Below are 25,478 nucleotides of genomic sequence, written 5' to 3' on the forward strand. Positions count from 1 at the left end.
GGACCACTCCAGCTGTGCCGCTGTACTCATCACCTCAACCAAGCTCCTCATTATCATCTCCTATACCTGCATCACAGTTGCCATCCACAGGATCTAAGTCCAAAGGCAGGCAAAAAGCCTTCTCCACCTCTGCTTCCCACCTAATTCCTGCAGCCAGATTTTATGGAACAGGCTTTTTCATGTACACACAGTTCACAATTCTCAATGGAGCACAAGAATCATTGCTTCATTTATGCTCTGGTGATTCCCATGCTGAATCCTATGATGTACAGTCTGAGGAACAGGGAGGTCAAACCACCCCTTCAAAGAGCAGTAGCAAGGCTGTGTTTCTCTGAGTACCACAGAGATTCAGGAGTCCAAACAAGTCTTCAAGACCTTGAGAATTGTTAATTGTTAACTGAGACATCAAACTGAATGCAAATCTTGTATCCATGTGGCCATTAAGAGACAAGAGAAAATGCACACACCCAGCAGGACAAGAGCTTCTAGTAACTTCTAGTGTATGCCATAGGTTTGGAACAGAAAGAAAATGGCTTCAAGGAGATACAGAGAGGAACATCAGAGTCTGAAAACCAGGAAGTTTTGTGAAGAAAAAGGAAGGGGATTTAATACTGGACATATGCAGGGATGTTTAATACGTGGGTTAGACAGCACAAGCAGTGTTTACTTTCAGAATCCAAGGAACTTCAGAAGTAAAGAGTCCATCCACAGTGTACCATCAGAAGCAAAGGGAGGTAGGCCATGAGCAGGGCTGGAGACAAAGCTCCGCCCTTGGTCTAGGATCCATCCAAGAAGCAGAAGCACAACTATAACCACACACATCTCCACTGTAGTCAAAGAAAGACTGGCAGCCCTAGACAGAGCTTAGATAGGGCTCCTAGGCTGTGGGCAGGAAGGACCATGTGTCTGAATTGATTCAGGTGAGAATCACCAGGGCCATTAAGTACTATTAGTGCCTTCTAGTATGTTAAAACTAAAAAGAAACCTCATTCTTTGAATCAGCTGAAATACTCACTTTACCTGAAAGTAAGTTTTCAAGGCTACAATTTCTAATATATGAAGACACAGAGTACTTAAAGCATGGCTAAAAAGAGGGCAAAGGCTCTCTGTTCACAGGGAGCTGTATGGAGAAGACAAGGGGCAACAACTACAAGTGGACTGGGAGAGATTTCATCTCAAGAGAAGAAATACATCTTTTACAATAAGAACAATCATTCACTGGAACAGCCTCTCCAGGGACATGGTAGAGTCCCCATTGCATAATAATAATAATAAAACAATCATTGCTTCATTTATGCTCTGGTGATTCCCATGCTGAATACTATGATGTACAGTCGGAGGAACAGGGAGGTCAAATCACCCTTTCAAAGAGCAGTAGCAAGGCTGTGTTTCTCTGAGTACCACAGAGATTCCGGAGTCCAAACAGGTCTCAAAGAACCTGAGAATTGTTAAATGAGAGTAATTAAATGCACAAGTAGTTTGGTAGTCCCTACCAAGGGAAAAAAAGACCTTATAGAAGCCTTCCAATACCTAGAGGGGCTGACAAGAAAGCTGGAGAGGGGCTTTTCACAAGGGCCTGTAGTGACAGGACAGGGGTTTTGCTTCAGACTAACCCCTGAAGAACAGTGACCTGACCCCAGAAGTAGAACAGTGTTCTGGCCTATGCTGGGCTTTCAGTGTACATTTTTGTCCACACTGTTGTGTATCTTGTGATTTGCCAGATGGCTTTGGGATAAATGGTTGGGGTGTTTTAAATGATTTCCACTGTCATAGTTTAAGAACCACAGGAAACCCCATGAAAACATCTGGGGCTCTGCTTATAACAGAACCAGAGAACGGTTAGTGTTGGAAATGACCTTAGGATCATCCAGTTCCAACCCCCTGCCATGGGCTGGTACGCCTCACAGTAGATCATGTCACCTGATAACAGGGCAATAGCCACCATCTATCAGTAGAGAATTTCTGATCTTTTCATTCAGCTGGGGACTGATGACTTCTCGTCTTCTCATCTATTCTGTCTCTATGTTTTATGGAGCAGGAACTATGGACCAGGAAAGATACTCTGGGTGACCTTGTGTGCTATTGAAACTTGTGCTTAGAAAACCAAATCCCAGCTGTACCCTAAGTTATGGCATTGAACTCTGTGGGAAGCTCCATAGTGTGACAGCTACATGGGCAGCCCTGACTTCTTAGTGCTTGTCTTTGAAGCTGCTCTCAGACGGAGTTACATGCATTTTCTTAAGCTGCTGAAATACGTTTTAAAACCAAAAGAAAAACCCAGAAAATCCTGAATGTATCACCCAAGAGAAAAGCTCTTTGGGCATTACAGCTGACTTTTGAATCCACTCTCAACATGACCAGCAGCTGAGAAGGGATAAAGCTTAAGTGATTTCCATTGTTTTAATATTAAGAATGTGCATTTGCTATGACTAAGATTCAAGTTCCTGCAGTGAAACCATTAGCTTATCTTTTACACCAAAGCAGCAACCACAGAAAAGGCCACTGAGACAGACATCCTTGACATGTGGTTTTAGTAAGCGGTGTGCAAGCAACAAAGTCACAGCAGTGATTTAGCACATGGCACAACAGCTGGAATGACACACCACAGCACTTTAACACAGCCCAAGGCCCATCTCAAGCTGGAAGGGTTTATCATCCCAGCACAGAGCCTCGTAGCTAAGAGATACACAGATTTATAGCCACAACACACAGGGACTGCTCAGCACCCCACCTCTCTGAACATCCATTACCACCTTTGTCAGCCATGCCTTCACTTTTGCCTGGTGTGAAGCACTGGTTTTACTTACGGACTCACACAGACTTAAAGCACACTCTGCAAACCTTCCTTCAGTCTGCCAACACCGTGAAAAGTCGGAGCAACGGTCACAAAGCCCGTGTATACAAAGCCTCTGTTTTGCCCTCACTGGCCATAAGCAGAGACTTAAAGCTGTCTAATATGTGGACACATGAGCACAATTGACATCTCTGGTTCAGGCATTAGAACAGGCTGCCCAGGGCAGTGGTGGAATCACCATCTCTGGAAGCGTTCACAAACCATGCAGACGAGGCCCCTAGTGACATGGGTTAGTGGTGGACTTGGGAGCTCCTCCCTGTGAGGGTGCTGAGGCGCTGGCACAGGGTGCCCAGAGAAGCTGTGGCTGCCCCATCCCTGGCAGTGCTCAAGGCCAGGTTGGACACAGGGGCTTGGCGCAAGCTGCTCCGGTGGAAGGGGTCCCTGCCCGTAGCAGCGGTTGGAGCTGGATGAGCTTTAAGGTCCCTTCCAACACAAACCAGCCTGTCACTCTGTTAAGCTTTAGGCCTCTGGCTTCAGTGCACCTCAGGGAATGCAGGAAACAGCGGTTAACAAGAGAGCAGAGCTGTGTACAGCCCCGAACTGTCCTTGCCCTGCTCCCAGCCCTGCCGCTCACTCCTCACCCGCAGGAGCAGCACACGCCAGAACCACAAACCAGCACCCACCGCTCAGACGCCACCTCAGCGGGCAGGACAAAGGAACCAGCACAGCCCCCGGCCCCGTTACCAGCCCAGCCACCAGGCCCGGGCAGCAGCGGGGTGGCTGAGGCCCCGGGCGGAGCTTACACACCGCCGTGGGGCCGAGAGGCGCGCGGGCCTCCAGGGCTGCCCCCGCCGGCCCGCTCCGGAGCGGCGCGGCCGACTCAGACTGCGGCAGCTGAGCCAGCGGGAGCGCTCCCTGAGCAGGCCAGGGCGCCGCTGCCGCGGAGCACGCTGGGAGGTCCAGTCCAGGCGCCTGCCGCTTCCCCGTGGTGTAACGCTTCCACGGACAGTGCCTGCAGCCCTGCCCTGGGCAGCCTGTTCCAATGCCTGAGCACCCTCTGGGGCAGGAATTGTTCCTCAGCTCCATCTAAACCTGCCCTGGGGCAGCTTGAGGCCGGTAACTCTTGTCCCATCCCTTGTTCCCTGGGAGCAGAGCGCAGCCCCTTCCTGCCTCCATCCTCCTGTCAGCACTTGTAGGGGGCAATAAGGTCCCCCCGGAGCCTTCTCTTCTCCAGACTGTACCCCGCCAGGTCCTCAGCCGTTCCCCATCACACCTGGGCTCCAGGCCCTCCTTATCCCACAACTGCAGGTACAGTAAAAAAAGCAAAAGCTTTTCGTTCAACCTCCCATTACAATGTCCATGCCTGATCTGAATGCTCCAGTCTTCCTCTCACCATATGTGGCTGCTCCCTGGGTTTAGAGGAGCTGTTCTGCATTCCAACAGGGCACAGTAAGATAAAGATGATGGTAAAGGAGTGCCCCAAGCTTTTGTCTTCTCCCACTTCACCAAGGTAGCTTGGAACTCGCTTGGGGCTGTAACACTTAAGGACACAAGGAAAAAATCACAACCAGAAGAATGAAGGAAACAAACCACTGAAAACAATGCACAAAGAAAACAAGGAGGAGCATCTTGCATTTGTTGATCTTTCCTAAGGTTCACTGACTGCAGAGTTTCCTGCATGTAGGCTAAGAAATAACATCGCTTTGGTAAATTATCTTAGTCACTCCGTGAAGGGCCTCTGTTCTCAGCTTGTACCTCAAATATATACCACATGAGTCAACTTTGCATGTCCCAGGCATGTATGTATGTGCAGTTTGGGGCTAAGAGTCACCAGGATATTTAAGGAAGTTGCTAAGTATGTACAGTATTTGTTTATACAAGTTTGCCGATGACACCAATCTGTGTGGTTCGGTTGATATGCTGGAGGGAAGGAATGACATCCAGAGGGACCTTGACACGCTTGTGAGGTGGGCTGATGCCAACCTTATGAAGTTCAACCATGACAAGTGCAAGGTCCTGTACCTGGGTCGGAGCAATCCCAGGCACAGCTACAGGTTGGGCAGAGAAGAGATTCAGAGCGGCCCTGCAGAGAAGGACTTGGGGGTGCTGGTCGATGAGAAAATGGACATGAGCCGGCTTCAGTGTGCGCTCGCAGCCCAGAAAGCCAACCGTATCCTGGGCTGCATCAAAAGGAGCGTGACCAGCAGGTCGAAGGAGGTGATCCTGCCCCTCTGCTCTGCTCTTGTGAGACCTCACCTGGAGCATTGTGTGCAGTTCTGGTGTCCTCAACATAAAAAGGACATGGAACTGCTGGAACAAGTCCAGAGGAGGCCACGAGGATGATCAGGGGCTGGAGCACCTCCCGTGTGAAGACAGGCTGAGGAAGTTGGGGCTGTTCAGCCTGGAGTAGAGAAGCTGCATGGAGACCTCATAGCAGGCTTCTAGTATCTGAAGGGAGCCTGTAGGGATGCTGGAGAAGGACTCTTCGTTAGGGACTGTAGTGATAGGACAAGGGGTAACGGGTTAAAACTTAAACAGGGGAAGTTTAGATTGGATATAAGGAAGAAGTTCTTTACTGTAAGGGTGCTGACGGGCTGACACAGGGTACCCAAGGAAGTTGTGAATGCTCTATCCCTGGCGGTGTCCAAGGCCAGGTTGGACAGAGCCTTTGGCGACATGGTTTAGTGTGAGGTGTCCCTGCCCATGGCAGAAGGGTTGGAACTCGATGATCTTATGGTCTTTTCCAACCCAAACCATTCTATGGTTCCATGACTCTGTACGGTATCCAGACACCAATGTACTACAATAGCGTGTATGTGCTTTGCAACACTGTGACGCTGCTGATACCATACCCATCAACAAGCATTTTGTAACACAATTAAGCAGGAATAACCAATTAAGCTATGAGAGAGGAAATGAAGGCTTGTGGTATAAAGGCAGAAACAGGTTATGGGAAAACATTCACAAGTAGTAAAGTCTTTAAGGTAAAACACAGGATGAGAAGCATGAAAGGTGTCTGATGAGAGCAGAATAAGCAGGAAGGATGCGTGGTGAAACATGAACAAGCCTGGTCCTAAAATGCAATAAATTGTGAGCAGATGAGATTCCTCTCTGTATGAAGGGTATGGCAAAGCTGGCTGCTAGATAAGGACGGTCTTTTCCACTGTACAAAAGGCTTTCATTTCCAAGTTTAATACGTACGATCGCACCTGTCCGCAGGAGTTTTCTAAATTGGACTTTTCTTTAAAGCGTCTTGGTTGTTGTCTCAATAAGCATAAGCTGAAAAAATGGAATTTTCTTCTGCATTTGGGATAGAGGAGACGGGTTGAGAGATTTGGGGTTTTTCAGCCTGGAGAAGGGAAAGCTCTGGGGAGAACTTGGAGCAGAGGAGAAAGAGATCCTTCTGTGATGGGAGCTGTCTGACTTTGCCTTCGGTTTTGTGATACTGGGAATCACCTTGTAAGTTGACTGTTTCTTTCCCAGCAATTACCAAATGAACCTGGGAAGCTAGATCAGATGCAGGTATTCCTAACAAGTCACCTACATTTAGTCAGGCAGTTCCCATCATTTGTGTTGCATCAGAAACACACTATCTTGTTCTTCTAAGAAAATCACTGTGAAAACACTCTTCTCCCTACTGTTCTCCTTAGAGCATCCTTCACCTCTTTGTTCCTGAAGCTATAAATGAGGGGGTTCAGCATGGGAAAAACAAGGGTATAAAACGCAGAGATCACTTTGTCTGTGTTCATCGAGTGGCTGGAGCTGGGCTGTAAGTATGTGAAGAGGAGGGAGCCATAGAATAACCCAACAGCCATCAGGTGGGAGGTGCAGGTGTAGAAGGCTTTGTGCCTGTTGTCTGCCACATGGATCCGGAGGATGGTGCTGAGGATGCAGGTGTAGGAGACAGCGATGGCCAGGAAGGTGCTGGTTTGTATAAAGCCACAGAGAGTGAGGAGCAGAACCTCGCTGATGTATGTGTTGGAGCAGGAGAGCTCCAGCAGCGGGGGAATATCACAGAAGAAATGGTTGATGACATTGGAGCCGCAGAATGACAACGCGAAGGTGAAAGACGTGTGCACCAGCGAAGTCAGACCCCCGCTGAGATAAACCCCAGCTACCAGGGTGGTGCAGACCCTGCGGGACATGACAACAGTGTAGACAAGAGGGTGACATACAGCCACGTAGCGGTCATAGGCCATCGCAGCCAAAAGGAGGCACTCGGCATCAGCAAAGGCAGCGAAGAAAAACATCTGTGTTGCACAGCCAGTGAAAGAAATGGCCTTCTGCTGTGCTAACAGACTCACCAGCATCTTGGGAGCAATGGCAGATGAACAGATAAGGTCTAAGAAAGATAAATTGCTTAGGAAATAGTACATGGGGGTATGAAGGCAGGCACTGAGCTGGAGAAGCATGATGAGGCCAGCATTCCCCACCAAAGTGGTGATGTAGATGAGTAGGAAGAGCCCAAACAAAGGTATCTCCACCTCCAGACGGTCGGTGAAACCCAAGAGAATGAACTCTGTCAGTGTGGTGCAGTTTTCTTCAGGCATCTCATGACCCTGTGTTTGGCTTTGTCAGGGGATCAGTCCTAGTGGGTAGAGCAATGCACAAACAGATTGTATCTTTCAGAAGACAGAAATGTAGGCACCTCAACAAGTATCAGATGGGGAAACCAATGACTTAGATGACGCCCACTGAGAAGAAACTTTAGGAGGACATTCAAAGAGAGCTTTACACACTTTATATCTTAAATTCCCTTCTGTTTATTCCTTTCATATATATATGGATAAGGTGCTGGGACATAGAACTGTGGAATGGTTTGGGTTGGAAGGGACCTTAAAGCTCACCCAGGTCCAAGCCCTGCCATGGGCAGGGACACCTTCCACTAGAGCAGCTTGCTCCAAGCCCCTGTGTCCAGCCTGGCCTTGAACACTGCCAGGGATGGGGCAGCCACAGCTTCTCTGGGCACCCTGTGCCAGCGCCTCAGCACCCTCCCAGGGAAGAGCTTCTGCCTAAGAGCTCAGCTCAGTCTCCCCTTGGGCAGGTTAAAGCTGTTCCCCTTGGCCTGTCCCTACAGGCCCTTGTCCAAAGCCCCTCTCCAGGTTTCCTGCAGCCCCTTCAGGCACTGGAGCTGCTCTAAGGTCTCCCCTTCAGGAGCCTTCTCTTGTCCAGGCTGCCCCAGCCCAGCTCTCTCAGCCTGGCTCCAGAGCAGAGCTGCTCCAGCCCTCACAGCATCTCCGTGGCCTCCTCTGGACTTGCTCCAACAGCTTCACATCCCTCTTGTTTTGTTGCCTCCACAGTTGGACACAGGACTGCAGGGGGGTCTCATGAGAGACATCTGGTCTAGGTCATGCTTGTCTAGCAAGGTTGGACCAGATGATCCTTGAGTTCCCTTCCAATCTGGTATTCTACAATTCTATGACATAAGACCTCAGATGGGATTTTATTTAAGAGCTAGAGCATAGTGCAGGTATAGAAGAAACTTTGAAAGATACATCACCTGATGTAAAACATCAAGTATAACATTTTGCATACTATAAGGTATATATTTGAGTGTAGCTGCAACACATTTACCTGTGTGACCAGTAGAGCAAGGAGTTCTGGCACAGTTAATAACGATCTTTGAGGTAGCAGTGAAATGGAGCACTGGGAAAAATGGATTGAAATGCTGGAACATAAACAGATTTATTACTTTATTTAGACGAAAAGACGACAATTATTTTGGAGCACAAATCATTGAGTCTAAAATTAATTATTTCCTCTCACTCTGAGACTTCTTACAAGCATTTTGTGGGTTCATTTTCCTGAGGCTGATCAATCCTTAAGCAACCGATGAAAAGAAAGCCATGAGTATTGTTTTTAAGCATCTGAGCACAAATATACTGTTAGATTTTCCAAGCATTATTCCCCACTTTACTTTTTGTCTGAAACCAAGTGAATTTGATTCAGTCCCCTACAAAATGAATTTCTGGTCTTAATTTTACCTTTCCAGAAGTTCATCATTTAACTTAACTTTGCCAAAGTTAAGACACTTCTCTGGTGATGGCAGTATAAGTTCGAGGCAGGGCAGATCTTTCTTGCTCACCTTTACATTTCCAGGAAATACAAGGACTGCAGAAGGACATTTAATAACGGAACTGCTAGCAGGTCCTGTAAATATCAGTGCTAAGTGGATAAAAGCACAGCCAAACCAGAAATGTCTATGTTCCTTAATAACGTGTAATAATCTAAGCTGACTCGTTCAGGATAGGATATTGAATGGTTACAGTAGAGCCTGGGGGTTCAGAAAGGAGGGTTGCACTGATCTCACCTGTATTTGGCTTTGTAAAGCTTGGTCTAGATGCAACATCTTCAGTTCCATCTATAATCGCTGCAGAGGGGTAGGTGGGATGCATCGTATCCTGGCTATGGGCGCATCTGTTGATGAGAAAGGACGCCTGCATGACCAATATCAATTCACTGCCAAAAGTTTTGATGGTTAGTGAGATGAATCGCATTTTAGACAGTTTTCTTTGATCTTTTTTCAAGGTCCTTCATTCTTGATGCATCCTAGAATCTGAATCACTTTATGGGTATGACCTTTTACTCCAGATGATGTCCGGGGTGACTCAGGTACCGTGATTCCTAGACTAAGATGACAAGCTCTGCCGAAATTCAATTGCGTTTTAGTTTTGGTTGAGACCAGTTAAACAGTGACCTTGTAACATTACCACTTATTTTAACATTATCACAGGTAATTTGAGAGATTTCTAGTGAAAGTAAGAAAAAGAACCTTTCTGCCCCAAAAAATACTCCATAGTTATGCACATGTGGCTCTTTCCTCCTATTTCCAGCTGTGGTTCATGTTTGGAAACTGAGGCAGAGAAAGCCTAGAAGCTGCTGAGTGGTCTTTGATGAGGACCTGCAAGAGGCAGCAGATCAAAATTTAGGTGTAAAAATTAAAGATAAACCAAATTCCCCCCTTTTTAAAGATATATTCATATTTATTGCTTTCTTTTGTTATCTCATGATGCCACAAAACTTTTCTGAATCCGAAATTCATCCAAAGCAACTGACTTAGAACAATTCCTACACAACTCCCTGAATGGAAGGAAATTTTATGCATTAGGAAACTTACCTACTAGGGAAATATTTGGTTTATTTTCCTGGATGAAGGAAATGTTTCTTTTGAGGAATGTCACAGATTTTATATCTTCCTTTTGGACACGGGAGACCGCGATGTTCTCTAGGGAAGAGCAGAGCAAACAATTAAAGTGCTGCCGGTGTTTGTCTCAGTGTCGAAATACTCCAGTGGAACGATGTGCTGTAAAGGTGTTGTACACACTCTTGGAAATGCTTCTAGTATTTCTTTTGACTGGAATCCCATACAGAGTATTGGTTTTAAGCTTCAAAACAGCTTTGAAATGAGAATGGACATCTTGGCAAATGGAGTCCAAGACCGTGAAGTCAAGTCGTTGTGACCTTGAAGCAACAGCTTTCAGGGAAAAAGACTTCCAAATGCACCTCAAAATGATTGTGACAATTTAGAAAATGGAATTCCAGAGGCCATTAGAACTTCTGGTAACAGAATTGTGATCATATCAACTTAAAGGTGAACATTCATGCTAGCTAAGGTCCCTACATTATACAGAAATTACACACCCAGAGAAAGATTTAGAGCAGTTTAAGTTGTTACTTTACTACTTACATTAAGCAGTAGCTAATCTTATTCATTAACATGAATTTCTTTTCAAATAAAGCTAATCCTTGTTCTTTCCTAGAAGAGCCCCAATACTGACTGTGAATAAAGAATATCAAGCAGCGAGGGAAAAATAAAAAAAGCTTTAAATTCAACCACTCCTCACTAGCAAATGCTTAATTTGACAAATGTGCAGCTGATATGTTTTTCTATGAGGAAACTTGGGCAACTCAACATTTTTATTCTCCAGCTAACAAGCTTTATTTGCATGGCTTGTCTTCTCCTTCCTTCTATCTTGTCCATAGGTGCAGAGGAAGCTCAGGCTGGATATAAGGAAGAAGTACTTTATTTGTGAGGGTGGTGAGGCGCTGGCACAGGGTGCCCAAAGAAGTTGTGAATGCTCCATCCCTGGCATTGTTCAAGGTCAGGCTGGACAGAGCCTTGGGTGGCCTGGTCTAGTGTGAGGTGTCCCTGCCCATGGGCAGGGGTTTGGAACTGGATGATCTTAAGGTCCTTTCCAACCCAAAACATTCTATGATTCTACATATGTCCAGAGGCAAGCACGTAAGGTCTTACAGTTTTATTGCTTCTGAACTTGAGACATTCCTCCCAGTAGTCTCCAGTAACATCTGAATGGGATGAGGATAGCTTTGTATGGCATGAAATTTGTGTTGGGCACAAAGGCTCTGGAGGTCAGAGGAGCCCTCAAAATGCATGAAAACACATCCTAACTAGTTTTAGGCATCTAAAAGTTAGCCGGGTTCTTTTAACTATCTGTTTAGCTAACATTGGCAAGAAATGGACACTTCCAAAGGATGGTTCATCCCATTCTAAAATAATTTCAAGGAAAATGGCATGTTTTGCTTTCTGCAGGTCTCTGCCTCCCTGCACTGACTGCAAAATAAGCCCCAACGGTTAGGTCAGGATTGCTTGGTTGAATTTTATGCTGCTGAAATTACACCAAACAGATTCTCTCTTCCTATCCCCATACCCTGTCCTCCAGCACTTACACAGAACACAGGCAGAAGCTCTGGGGTAAAGAGTTCAGAGATGACATCCCTGAGGCAAGACACTACATCTTGACCAAACCAATCACATGGGAGGAAAGCAAAGCACCACGGCAGAACCGATCTTTAACTTTCCTATTTCAAACTGTCTTTGAAGAGATGGGAAAGCTCCTCAGAGGCCTGCAGTAGGCAGCGATGGATATGTTTAGACCTTCCAAATCTCTGGGTAGAGGCTAAACCATGACACAGGAAAGGGATGAAATGGATGCTCTGGTTTGGGGGTAAATGATGTGGGAAAGGCAGTCCAGAATCACAGAATCCCAAGGGTTGGAAGGGACCTAAAAAGATCATCTGGTCCAACCCCCCTGCAAGAGCAGGGTAACCTACAGTACATCACACAGGAACTTGTCCAGGCGGGCCTTGAATATCTCCAGTGTAGGAGACTCCACAACCCCCCTGGGCAACCTGTTCCAGTGCTCTGTCACTCTTACAGTAAAGAAGTTCTTCCTGATGTTAACGTGGAACTTCCTATGCTCTAGTTTACACCCATTGCCCCTTGTCCTATCACTGGATATCACTGAAAAAAGCCTAGCTCCATCATTCTGACACCTACCCTTTACATATTTGTAAACATTGATGAGGTCACCCCTCAGTCTCCTCTTCTCCAAGCTAAAGAGACCCAGCTCCCTCAGCCTCTCCTCATAAGGGAGATGCTCCACTCCCTTCATCATCTTTGTGGCTCTGCGCTGGACTCCTTCAAGCAATTCCCTGTCCTTCTTGAACAGAGGGGCCCAGAACTGGACGCAATATTCCAGATGCGGCCTCACCAAGGCTGAGTAGAGGGGGAGGAGAACCTCTCTTGACCTACTAACCACTCCCTTTCTAATGCACCCTAAGATGCCATTTGCCTTCTTGGCCACAAGAGCACATTGCTGGCTCATGGTCATCCTCCTATCCACCAGGACCCCCAGGTCCCTTTCCCCTTCACTACTTTCCAGCAGGTCAACCCCCAACCTGTACTGGTACATGGGGTTGTTCTTCCCCAGATGCAAGACTCTACACTTGCCCTTGTTAAATTTCATCAAGTTTCTCCCCGCCCAACTCTCCAGCCTGTCCAGGTCTCGCTGAATGGCAGCACAGCCTTCTGGTGTGTCAGCCACCCCTCCCAGTTTTGTGTCATCAGCAAACTTGCTGAGGGTGCACTCAGTTCCCTCATCCAGGTCATTGATGAAAATATTGAACAGCACCGGTCCCAGCACTGACCCCTGAGGAACTCCACTAGTCACAGACCTCCAGCTAGATTCTGCGCCATTGACCACAACTCTCTGCCTTCTTCCTTTCAACCAGTTCTCGATCCACCTCACTACTTGATCGTCAAGCCCACACTTCTTTAGCTTATCTATGAGGATGCTGTGGGAGACAGTATCAAATGCCTTACTGAAATCAAGAAAAACTACATCTACCGCTCTACCATCATCCCTCCACCTAGTCACTTCCTCATAGAAGGCTATAAGGTTGGTCATACATGACTTCCCCCTCGTAAAACCATGTTGGCTGTTCTTAATGACCCCCTCATCCTTGATATGCCTAGTGATGGAGTCAAGAATAAGTTGTTCCATCACCTTTCCAGGGATGGAGGTCAGGCTGACCGGTCTATAATTACCCGGGTCCTCCTTCTTGCCCTTCTTATAGATTGGTGTGACCTTTGCCATCCGCCAATCCTCAGGCACCTCGCCCATTTCCCACGACTTACCAAAGATGATGGAAAGTGGCCTAGCAATGACCTCCGCCAGCTCCCTCAGCACCCGTGGGTGCATTCCATCCGGACCCATCGATTTACAGATGTCCAGTTTGCATAGCTGATCCCTAACCCAATCCTCATCTACCAAAGCAAACTCCTCCTTTGTCCTGACTCCTTCTGGGGCTATAGAAATCAAGGGCCCTCGGGGAGAGTCTGCAGGAGTAAAGACAGAGGCAAAGAAGGCATTCAGCACCTCTGCCTTCTTTATATCCTCTGTCTCCAGGGTACCCACTTCGTTCAGCAGTGGGCCTATATTGCCTCTTGTGTTAGTTTTATTTGCTATGTATTTGAAGAAGCGCTTTCTATTGTCTTTAACCCGACTAGCAAGATTGAGTTCCAAGGAGGCCTTAGCTGTCCTAATTGCCTCCCTACATCCTCTAACAACTGTCCGATATTCCTCCCAAGCGGCCAGCCCCTCCTTCCATAATCCATAGATTCTCCTTTTCCACTTGAGTTTGCCCAGCAGCTCCTTGTTTAACCACGCCGGTCTCCTAGATCCCTTACTTGACTTCCTACTCATTGGGACGCTCCGATCCTGAGCTTGGAAGAAGCGGTCCTTGAATGCTAACCAACTATCTTGAGCCCCTTTACCGCCTAGTACCCTTTCCCATGAGACTTCCCTTAGCAGTTGACTGAAGAGGCCAAAGTTGGCCCTTCGGAAATCCAGAACTGTGGCTTTGCTAGGTATTCTATTCCTCCCACACAGGATCCTAAACTCCACCATCTCATGGTCACTGCAGCCAAGGCTGCCATTGACCGTCACCACTTCGACCAAACCCTCCTTGTTGGCGAGTACTAAATCTAGCAGCGCTGCTCTCCTAGTTGGTACGTCCACCATTTGCATTAAGAAATTATCATCAATGCACTCGAGGAACTTCCTAGACTGTGAATGACTGGCTGTGTGAGTCTTCCAGCAAATATCGGGGTAGTTAAAGTCCCCCACGACGACTAAGGCATGTAGTCGCGAGGCTACTTCCAGTTGCCTGTAGAAAGCCTCATCAACTCCTTCATCCTGATCAGGAGGTCTGTAATAGACCCCCAACAACTGTATCACCCATGCCAGTCTGCCCCTTGATTCGTACCCACAGACATTCCACTTGCTCCTCATCCGACCCCGGACAGAACTCAATACATTCTAGTTGCTCTCTCACGTAAAGAGCAACTCCACCACCTCGCTTCGCTGACCTATCTTTCCTAAAAAGGACATAGCCATCCATGACCACATTCCAGTCATGTGAACTGTCCCACCATGTCTCTGTAATTGCCACTAGATCATAACCTTTAGCCCGCACACAGACTTAATAGGGGGAAATTATCATGTTTGGGTTGTTATTCATGCCTCTGCTCTATCATTTGATATTGGTAATACGGTGTTCATCAGTCAACTTAAACAATTAAAAGTTACTCCTCTAAGCTTAAACTTCTACAGCTCTAGTAATCAACATACAGAAATAAACATTCAAATTTTAGGAAGAATCCAGAGCTCAAACATCTCTATATAGGCTGTGGACACTGCTTATCTGAGCTTAGGAGAGGACTTTGTGTCTCTCTTCTGGTGCGGTTGTGCTTTTCAGCAGAGCTGGTTAGCCCAGGGCCCCGGGCAGTGCCAGTGCTGTGGGACAGCACAAAGCAGGCCTGCAGGAGCCACAGAGCCCACGTGGATCTGAGGAGAAAACAGCCGTCCAAGCACCAGAGGGGGATACACTGAGGAAGAGCCTCCTTCACCTGCATCGGGGTTTGTCACCATGGACAAGGAGTGCCTGTGGCCTTCTGATTTAGACACGCCCCCCCCCCCTCCCCTTTCCAGCCTGGATAATGAAGCAGCAGGACCAGAAGCAGGACCAGCTTCCAAGCTCCTGAAGAAAGATGCTGCCTGTCAGACCAACATCACCACACAAGGCAGGGGCCATGCCCACAATGAGGACAGGAGCTGGTCCTGTGCTACAGCGCCTGTCAGCAACGGAAGGCAGGAGCTGAACCAGAAGATCCACAGTAAACTCTGGATCCACATAGCAAGAAAATGCCTGGAGATAAAGCACCGAATGCTCCCCGTGGCAGTGCAGAGGTCCACAGGCATGTTGCGGTCCTCAGTGCCCAGAATGAGGCAGGCTGCGGCTGGGTACCTGCGGCCACGCAAGGGCTCTGCCCATGTGGCAAAAGCAAAGCAGCTCAGACAGAAGGAATGGGTCATGCAGCAGCAGGTTCTGGCATCCCTCACCTGTACTGCGGTCCCTATGACACCGTGCTCCTGCCTGGATTGTATCTCCTCCTCCCCCCAAGTTCCAGGGGAGGAGATCAGGCAGGCATTCCTGGAGGCCAGGACCCTGCCCAGCACATCCTGCAGCTCTGGGAATGAAATGGGCACAGACACCAAGGGTGCGCCAAGGACACCCTGTAGCATGGTGAAGGACTCGGCAGGGCCAGCACCCACCCTTGTGTCCCCAAGCCTTGTCCCAGCGTTCTCTGCTATGGACACCAAGCCAGAGAAGGCACAGGGAGCACACATGTGCTCAGCCCATGAAGGCTTCATGGCACGAGCAAGAGTAGCCCCACAGAGCCATTGTGGCTGCTGCAAGAAACAAACTAAACCTGCTGATGGCAGCTTCTCAAGTGGGATAGCCCCTCGGGAGAGCACCACGAGCAGCACCAGCAGGGAAGGGAATGCAGCATCCAAGCCCTGGTCGAGTGAACCAAGCCAGGACAAGCAGAAGTGGCGGTACTCAAGGAGGCAGAGCCCTGGCAGCTCTGAGAGCTCCCTAAGCTGTGGGACATGGTCCCAGGCCACCTCCAGGAGCACAGACAGGCAAAGCAGATGGACTCCTGATGGCCTCTCAAAGGGAAGCCCACCCGAGATGGCTCCAACTTCAAGCCCCTGCTGCACACAGGGGATCCCCAGCCAGCACAGCCCATCCTCGCAGCAGCACTGCAGTTCCGCTGTCACCAGGAACGTGAGCTCATGCCAGCCATGCCCAGCCCAGGATGCCCAGGACACTGCAGCAGCATCGACCCTGCGTGCGGTGATGGAGAAGATTCGGCAGCGGCGAAGGAAGTTGTCCTCATCCCCGGAGAGGTCTCCCACTGAATGCAGCTAACATGGTGCGGAGAGGCAGGGCCAATCTTCCCAGGGCTCCTGTTCTCCATGAGCCCTCTGTTCTTGTAAATAAACACGTTGATGGTTCTCCAAAGATGTATGCAAGTAGACTAAGCCCTGCTGCAGGGGCAGGGATGTGAAAAGGAAGGTGGGCTCAGGGACACAGAGGAAGCTGTGCTGTCCCAGCAGGAGGACCTGGCCAAGAGGAGAAGCCTGGGCAAGGTGGGTTCTGCTCCTAGAGCTCCTTCTCAGCCCTGCCCTGCCCAGCCCCTTCTGCCACCCTGCAGGGCAGGTCCTCTGGCTCAACTTCACTTGTTCTCCAAGCCTTCCCTGAGAGCAGCTCCCTGCAGCCCCATCCCAGGCACCTTTGGGGACCACAGGACTCTCTGAGTGCCTGTAGCTGCCTCTCAGGGGCAGCTCCACAGCAGTTTGCCCAGACACAAGCTCATTGACCAGACAAGATGATGCCAGTGTCCAGCTGCAGGGCCGAGGTCCTCGATACCTACAGCACGTCTCTTGAGCCAGTTGCTGTACTGACATGTCTATGCTGTGCCCCACATCCTCAAGATCTCCTGCTAAAATGCATACATCATGGACCACTCCAGCTGTGCCGCTGTGCTCATCACCTCAACCAAGCTCCTCATTATCATCTCCTACACCTGCATCACAGTTGCCATCCACAGGATCTATGTCCAAAGGCAGGCAAAAAGCCTTCTCCACCTCTGCTTCCCACCTAATTCCTGCAGCCATATTTTATGGAACAGGCTTCTTCATGTACACACAGTTCACAATTCTCTATGGAGCACAAGAATAATTGCTTACTTTTATGCTCTGGTGATTCCCATGCTGAATACTATGATGTACAGTCTGAGGAACAGGGAGGTCAAACCACCCCTTCAAAGAGCAGTAGCAAGGCTGTATTTCTCTGAGTACAACAGTACTCCGAGAGGAGTCTTAAAGCTGTCTAATATGTGGACACATGAGCACAACTGACATCTCTGGTTCAGGCATTAGAACAGGCTGCCCAGGGCACTTGGCAGTGTTGGGGAACAGTTGGACTTGATTTCCTTAAAGGTCTTTTCCAACCTGGTTGATTCTATGATTATGGGACTTGACTCACACCCTGGCAGACTGATTTTGAGATACATGGTGCAAACTATGGCCCGATTGTGCTTGCTGTTGCAGTTGGATTCTTGGCATGCTGGTTCATGCATAGGATAGCCCACAGGATGTAGATATATGAGACCAGAGTGACCACAAAGGCTCTGCCCCCAGTGGCTCCAGCAACTGTGAGAATTACCAGTTCCCTACTGTAAGGAGATGAGCAGGAGAGGGCCAGCATGGGAGGGGTATCACAGTAATATTGTCCAACTTCATCAGAAAGACAAAAAGAGAGTATAAACATCAAAGATGTGCGCAACAGGGAGTTTAACAGCCCTGCTACCCAGATGCCAGCGGCTAGGTGAGCACACAGCTTTGTACTCATGATATTCATGTACTGCAGTGGATGGCATATTACAACGTTCCAGTCATATGCCATCACAGCCAAGAGGAAAATCTCTGTGCCTACGACATCAATGAGGAAAAAGAGCTGGATCATGCAGCCATGGAATGAAATCACCTTGTTCTCAAGCCTCGGGAACGTGGAGGTGAGGGGTGCTCTCAAGAGACTCCTAAAAAAGTTCTAGTTTCCTTTAGACATCAGACTGGCAATGAGAGTGTCATAATCAAAACAAACTTGGACATCCTTCAGTTTCAGTCCCCTTTTGGTTGCTGACCATTGAAACTAAAATATGACAGCAATCATGAGGACCCAAGTGCTTGTACATGTTGTTGCTACAAGATACAGTGAACCACTTCTTTCTTTCTCCTCTGTCAGGATGTAGCTATACTGTCTGATTTTACCCTTAAACTCACTAATTATACTCAAAGCCGTACTTGCAGTCCTGCCCCACGTGCCACCCCCTGCTTTAAAGACTTGCTGCTCTTTGTGTCACTCCATAAGGAACTGTATTTTTAAGACTGAGAAGCACCCCTCACATTTTTTAGTTCTTCTGCTAGACCTTCAGGAGGGAATGATGGGGCAAAGAGGAGATCCAAGTCCTCATGGATGCTTGCTAAGAATAAATCTGGGCTAATGCGTTTGAAACCAGGAACATCTCCAATTGGCAGTGCAGAAGCCATGTTTAACATTACGAATGAGCAGTGCTGGTTTAAGGTCAAATAAATGAATGCTACATATGTGCATTCCCCACATAAGGTTCAGCAATCACACACAGCTCAATGCAATCAATTCTAGGCAACATCTTTATAGGACCCTTTGCTGACACAGAAAACCCATCTATTCTTAAGAGACAAACAAAGAAATTTGCAAGTCCCAGCTGTGGATTTGAGTAGAAAACATCGTCTAAGGTGATGGGTCACCACATACAAATACTTATTTGTGGAGAAGTGGCTAACAGAGAAAGGTCACATTCCCATCAACAAGCTGAAATAGAACATTTGTTTAGAGAATGGTACAGACTTATTAGCACCAGATAATGAGGAACTGAGGGACATCATGAGGGAAGCGCCATGCTCTGGCCAATTAAAGACAAGGACACTAACTAATAAACAAGATAAGCACATAAAAATAGAGGATAGAAAAGTACACAGTTTAACCACAAAAATAATGAGCTTACGCAATGCCTTACTTATGCCAGAACCAATCAAGCGCCTAGTATTTGCATATTCATGTATTATTGTTGCTATATTAACCAGAGGTAGAAGCCCAATAAACGAATCACGCTTATGGATCACAATGGTCGCGTCTTGATTCCTCTCTGCTGCGACACTTATTCATTAACAGAACCAATGCTAGACCACACCACACCAGCTGAAGCCCTTAGGAGCAGCAGAGAAAAAAAGAGCTTTTTTCCCAAAGTACTCATGGGGAAGCTCTTCCTATGTGCCACACTTGGGAAAAGTTACCTTAGGAGATAAATGTTTCACCCTTTGATAATGAAGATTGTCAAAGAGAGAGAAGTAAATGAGTTGACCATTTCTTGTTAGATCCGCAAAATTAGGGACATGAATCTTAGCGGTGTAGGAAAAGTGGTTCAGACACACCTGTGACACAATGTTCATCTTAGAAAAGAGATTTAGGAGGGCAAATAGTCCCTAGCTTGATGTCAAACACACTGAATCAACATCAACAAACAGTGGACATAACTTACCGTAAGGAGCTGTCAAATTAACAGCACCGAGGTGGAAAGCCAGATTTCATCCATGATTAGGAGGGCACCAGAGGTGCTAGAAATGGGCAGACTTCAGAGATGGTTGAAGGGGAAGCACTGGCCACCCCTGGGGAGCAGACCTTCATGAGGACAGCAGTTCCGAAGTTCCAGAAACACCATGGGTCTAGTTTACCTGGGTATCAGGAATAGCAAAATCATAGAATAGTTTGGGTCGGAAGGGACCTTAAAAGTCATCGTCCCTAGATAAGGTGTGAATGTGGCAAAACTGGAATGAACATGGGGAAGTGATCAGAGTGGGTCATTTATCTGGGAGGAGACAAAGGTGGTGAAAGTGAGGTATCATGGCTGATGAGGGAAGAGCAAGAAAAGATGCATTAAAAGGGGCCAGGGGCCACTGAGCAGGCTGCTGGTCAGTTTATCTGGCCAAGTTCCATGCTTGACCACCACAGCTGTCCCATCCTGCTATTGAATTGTATTCACAATGGTGAGCTATGCATTTTGACTACTTCTGCCAACATCTGCGGTTTAGAGCTTAGAAATTCATTGGGGAAGAGATGCAACCACATGCCAGGTATGAGCAGTGCAATTATTTCACCACAGTAAGCTGAGACATCAGGCTGAATGAAAATCTTGTATCCGTGTGGCCATTCAGAGACAAGAGAAATTGCACACACCCAGCAGGATGACAACTTCTCATAGCTTCTAGTGTATGCCATAGGTTGGGAACAGAAAGAAAATAGCTTCAAGGAGATACAGAGAAGAACATCAGAGTCCAGTCTGAAAACCAGGAAGTTTTGTGAAGAAAAAGGAAGGGGATTTAATACTGGACATATGCAGGGATATTTAATACGTGGGTTAGACAGCACAAGCACTGTTTACTTTCAGAATCCAAGGAACTTTAGAAGTAAAGAGTCCATCCACAGTGTACCATCAGAAGCAAAAGGAGGTAGGCCATGAGCAGGGCTGGAGATAAAGCTCTGCACTGGGTCTAGGATCCATCCAAGAAGCAGAAGCACAACTATAACCACACACATCTCCACTGTAGTCAAAGAAAGACTGGCAGCCCTAGACCGAACTTAAACAGGGCTCCTGGGCCATGGGCAGTACCATGTGTGTGAAGTGGTCCAGGTGAGAATCATCAGGGCCATTAAGTACTATTAGTGTCTTCTAGTATGTTAAAACTAAAAAGAAACCTCATTCTTTGAATCAGCTGAAATACTCACTTTACCTGAAAGTAAGTTTTCAAGGCTACAGTTTCTAATATATGAAGACACAGAGTACTTAAAGCATGGATAAAAGAGGGCAAAGGCTCTTTGTTCACAAGCAGCCATACAGAGAAGACAAGGGGCAACAACTACAAGTGGACTGGGAGAGATTTCATCTCAAGAGAAGAAATACATCTTTTACAATAAGAACAATCATTCACTGGAACAGCCTCTCCAGGGACATGGTAGAGTCCCCATTGCCTGAGGATTTCAAGATGCAATTGGACAGGGTGCTAGATAATCTCATCTAGTTTCCCTTTCCTACAAAAAGATGATCTTTTTAGGTCACTTCCAACCTGGGCTATTGTATGATGATTCTGTGAAGAGCCTCTAAGTAATAAACACTATTCCGTGCGTGTGTGCGTACGCATGTGCAGTCCAAGGTGAATGACAGTTACATGTTAATGTTTAATCTTCCTGTTCTTGGTGTTTGTGTTGGCTCTACAGTTTGTTTTGTGTCTAAACAGCTCACCTTGGTTGGAACTAGATGAGCTTTAAGATCAATTCCAACCCAAATCATTCTGATACAGCATGATTCTATGATCCCTCATACTGTATGTTCCTAAGGATTTAAGAGAATAAAAAAGACTCTCTGTTTTATTCATTCAGAGGGGTACCTTTACAGAATTCCAGGCATCCTGCTGCAAAAGAGCACGTCAGAGAAGACTTTATGTACAGAGATGTGAATGAGCAACTGCAGGGAAAGGCTGGCAGTTCTCCTGAAGCAGCAGGATAAAAATGATCACCAAACAGAGCTTGCCAACAATTTTGTGCCTGTTTGAGCTGGCTGTTCAACGATAGAGCTGTCTGTGCTCCCATCCTCCCATTGCAACAGGGCAGCCCCACTTCCAGGAATATGAGAGTAGCTCTGCGGTGAGACATGGGTCAGCCCATGGGTATTGATTTCTGACAGCAGCCAAAAGTAGATGTTCAGAGAAAGAGTATCAGACACTGGATGAGTGTATTAAGACCCTTCCTTGTGAAGGTTTTTCCAGCTCTGGCAAAGAAAATCGCAGCTGGCTGACAGAGCTGCCTCTTTCTAGTGTTACTGGGCACGAGATAAAAAAGAACATCTTGGTTTTGAGGGACACTTGTGGATAAGCACCCAGCCCCAGGAGGGGGTTACCGCTGATGACCTCTCCTCAGAGACAAGCACACCTCTTCATCCTGGCTTGAGCAAAGTCCTGAGCTTATTTTTGTCTTTTTCCCGCCTACAAACCTGTTAGAACCCTCATCCTTCAAATTGCTTCGAATCAAAAGATGTAAAGTTCAGAGCTTGTGCTATCTACTAATGCAAATAATGGAAGGAGAGGATTTTCAGAAGTAGGTAAGTGATCTAGAAGCACAGATCTCAAGTCCATAGAACTTTTCATGTCTTGGATGATGCCTCTACATGCCTCTTTGTCCTAGATACTCCAAAGTATTTTAAAACTAAACCCTATATAAAATCCTACGCTACCTATTTATACAATTTATACTGAATTTCCCTTCTCCCTCCCAGAGGCCTGCAGTTTTCAGATCCTGAAGGATGTTGTTTCATGCAGTATGATATTCATCAGAAACATTACCATGACTGGTCTACTGAAGGCAAAATGTCATTGTTCTTTGCCTAAGCAGTGTAGTTACGTATATTATACATGCCTGAACAGAATCAGAAGTTCAGTGTAGCTTTTTATGCTGGCACAGCCTTTAAAATGGTTGTGTTTGTATCTGCTTATACGAAAGGCTTCTCTCAAGTTCTACATCCATTTTAGGCAGGATGCTGGACTTCACGTTATTCAGGTTCTTGCTGTTGACGTCAGAACTGACAGAGTCCGCCTAGTCTAGCAAGATCGTGTCTTGAATAAGAATTGGATTAATCTCATTAGACATTAGGGATCAGGCCCATCTCTCTGGAATTGAGGTGTTTCCATGTGAGCCGTTGCCACATTTGCACAGGTGCCAGTGAAAAGCTGCTTGATACTAGTCTTTTGCAGCTTTTATCCTACATGCTGGTCCCATACAGATGTCTTGGATATCAACAGTACCTGAATTGACAAGAGGCACCAATGCTTTGGTACCTTAATCCTTCCTGTCGGGACAGGAGGGACGTGCCTGCTGTGACTGCCCAGGAGATAGGTGCTGAGCAGTCTGGGCTCCCTGGGCTGCAGTGCAGACAAGTTATGTGATTGTATGGACTGGGGTGATAACTAAGCTATCTCTCCTACCTGAGACAGTAACTTTGGGCTGAAGCAGACTGCCTCCTTGAATTGAGCTTTTTAGGATTATTTCATAACCTCCCTTCCAGAACAGTTTCAGTTTTGGAAAGATGCTTCCTTTTGCAATACATTCCCTTGACAGCATTATTGCTCATTCAGGCTGTGAGACTCTACTTAGTCTTAAAAACACAGGATAGGATTCGGTTTCAGCTTAAGGTGTCAGATTTAGACACCTACATATAAGCATTGATTTGTAAGCCATACATCTAAATCTCTGTCATGACTGAGGAATAAATCAGGTGCCAAGGTTAACTCCAGAAGGCTACTCAGGTTCTCAGAAACAGCTGAGAAGTTGAGATGAAGTTACCACCAACTAGCTGGTGATCTGAATCACCCTTTAGAGTCCATTGACTGTATCAACTAGGCATCCAAGTAATTTGTTCAGCTGTAACAGTCGGGTACCACTTGAGACATCCTGGTGTGACCTGTCATTTGTCCAATTTTGATTCCAGAGGAGCACAAGCCCTGCAACATCCCTGCATCAAATGTGACGGCTGCCTTCGGATGTCCCAGATACCGTGCAGCATATCGAGTGACATTTAAGAGTGTCTTCCACAGCATTACTAATGTAGGCCATCTGCTACTCGCCTTTTACTTCACGAAGATTTAGGATCCAACAAATGTGACCATGTATTACTGAGAAACTTTCATGTAAAGCCTTAAAACATCTTAGAAAGTACAGTGTAAAGACAGAATATGAGCATTGGAAGCTCTAGTGATGAGAATGCCATAAGATCCTAAATCCACATTAAAGTGGCTGGACATATTTAGTTTGCTAGATATGGTCTGTATGCTGAATTTTGGCTTTATTGCAGGAAAAGGGTACAGCTGTACGGATATTTGTCCAAAAGAGGAGATGCGTGTCATGATGAGACTCTCTGAAGGATTGTTTCACTCTAGAAGTCTGTTCCATGTTTCTTCCCATGTTAAGAAAGGACATTAAGAACTGGGATTTTAACACATAATTTTTTGACCTAACATTGAATTTTGATTTCTAAACAGGACCTGCCCAGGAGCCGGCAGCTCCGCTGACGCGAGCAGGGACTCACAGGGGGCAGAGCCAGGAGCAGCAGCACCAGCCCTGAGTGGTTAAAAACCTGCCCCAGGGAGCACGGCCAACGGAGCGGGTCGAGGCAGTTCGCGCGGGCAGGCGAGCGGGATGGTGAGCACCCGTCGTATGGGCAGGGCCCGCTCTGGGAGCTCTGCTCTGGCTGCCCCGGCGGTGGCCAGCGTAGGCACCCAGACAGAGAGGATGACAGAGAAGGCTGCAATGCAGAGCTTGGAGTGTAGTGAGTGCCTGCACTGGTCTGGTGAGGGAAAGGTGCACAATGGGCAGGGATGCACTCGGTGCTCCCTGGTGGGGGTCCTCCTGCAGCAGGTGGCTGAGCTGCGAGATGCTCTTAATAGGCTGCAAGATGTCAGGGTAGCTGAGAGGAGGCAGGGCTGCTTGCTCCAGCCCCAAACCGTGCAGGGGCTTCAAGCTTCCCCTTCAGCTTATGAAGGAAAGAAGGAGGCCGTTAACCCGGGAAGCTGGGAATTAATGGAAAAAAAAAAAAAAAAAAACAACAACAAAAGAAGGACGAAAAGGACAATTAAAAGCAAACGGCTTCCTCCTAAATCTGTTGTCCCCACGCAGAACCGTTTTGCTGTCTTGCAGGAGGCTAATGAGGAAACGCACTTGCACCAGAAACAGCCGGCTGATGCACAGGTAAAGATCTCTGGTGGCACTGCCAAGAAAAAGCAGCGGGTTGTAGTAGTAGGGGACTCTGCTTTAAAAGGGACAGAAGCACTCCTCTGTCGGCCTGACCCCGTCTCGAGGGAGGTGTGCTGCCTATCAGGAGCACGGATCAGGGATGTTACAGAGAGGCTGCCTGCTCTAGTAAGTCCCACGGACTATTACCCACTCCTAGTGACACATGTGGCTGCTAGGGATATAGATAGTAGTGGACTGGGGACCATAAAGAAAGACTACAGAGCACTGGCAGAGGTGGTTAGGGGCTCTGGAGCTCAGATAGTCTTTTAGTCAACTCTCCAGGACACAGGGGAGGACCTAAGAAAAGCTAGGAGGGGTAGCCAGGTTAATAAAAGGTTAAAAGGGTGGTGTCCTAGTCAGGGGTTTGGGTGTCTTGAACACAGGACTGATGTTTTTAGGCCAGGCCTACTGGGAGCTGGTGGAGCTGGTCTGATCATAAAGAAGGGGAAGAGCACTGTCCCCAGGACAGTGAGAAGAGTGTGTAGCAAGCTCACTGCCCTGGACTTCAAAAGAGCAGACTTTGGCCTCTTCAGGAGCCTGCTTAGTAAGGTTCCATGGGATACAGCCCTGGAGGGCAGGGGGGCCCAAGACTCTT

General features: G+C 47.4%; 1 protein-coding gene and 1 long non-coding RNA gene across 2 annotated transcripts; both read right to left on the reverse strand.

Annotated features, from left to right (window-relative positions):
- Positions 1–5,470: 5,470 nt before the first annotated feature.
- Positions 5,471–8,869, reverse strand: LOC136016379 (olfactory receptor 5AS1-like). Its single transcript, XM_065683465.1, has 2 exons — positions 8,369–8,869; positions 5,471–7,382 (listed from the first exon to the last, which is right to left on the reverse strand). The coding sequence occupies exon 2, from the start codon at positions 7,342–7,344 to the stop codon at positions 6,406–6,408; it is 939 nt and encodes a 312-aa protein (XP_065539537.1). The 5' UTR covers positions 7,345–7,382; positions 8,369–8,869; the 3' UTR covers positions 5,471–6,405.
- Positions 8,870–8,950: 81 nt separating this feature from the next.
- Positions 8,951–10,013, reverse strand: LOC136016380 (uncharacterized). Its single transcript, XR_010613582.1, has 3 exons — positions 9,912–10,013; positions 9,567–9,695; positions 8,951–9,211 (listed from the first exon to the last, which is right to left on the reverse strand). It is a non-coding gene; the product is annotated as an uncharacterized LOC136016380 (long non-coding RNA).
- Between the last annotated feature and the right edge of the window lie 15,465 nt (positions 10,014–25,478).

The sequence above is a fragment of the Lathamus discolor genome, chromosome 6, assembly GCF_037157495.1.
Source record: "Lathamus discolor isolate bLatDis1 chromosome 6, bLatDis1.hap1, whole genome shotgun sequence".
NCBI lineage: Eukaryota > Metazoa > Chordata > Aves > Psittaciformes > Psittacidae > Lathamus > Lathamus discolor.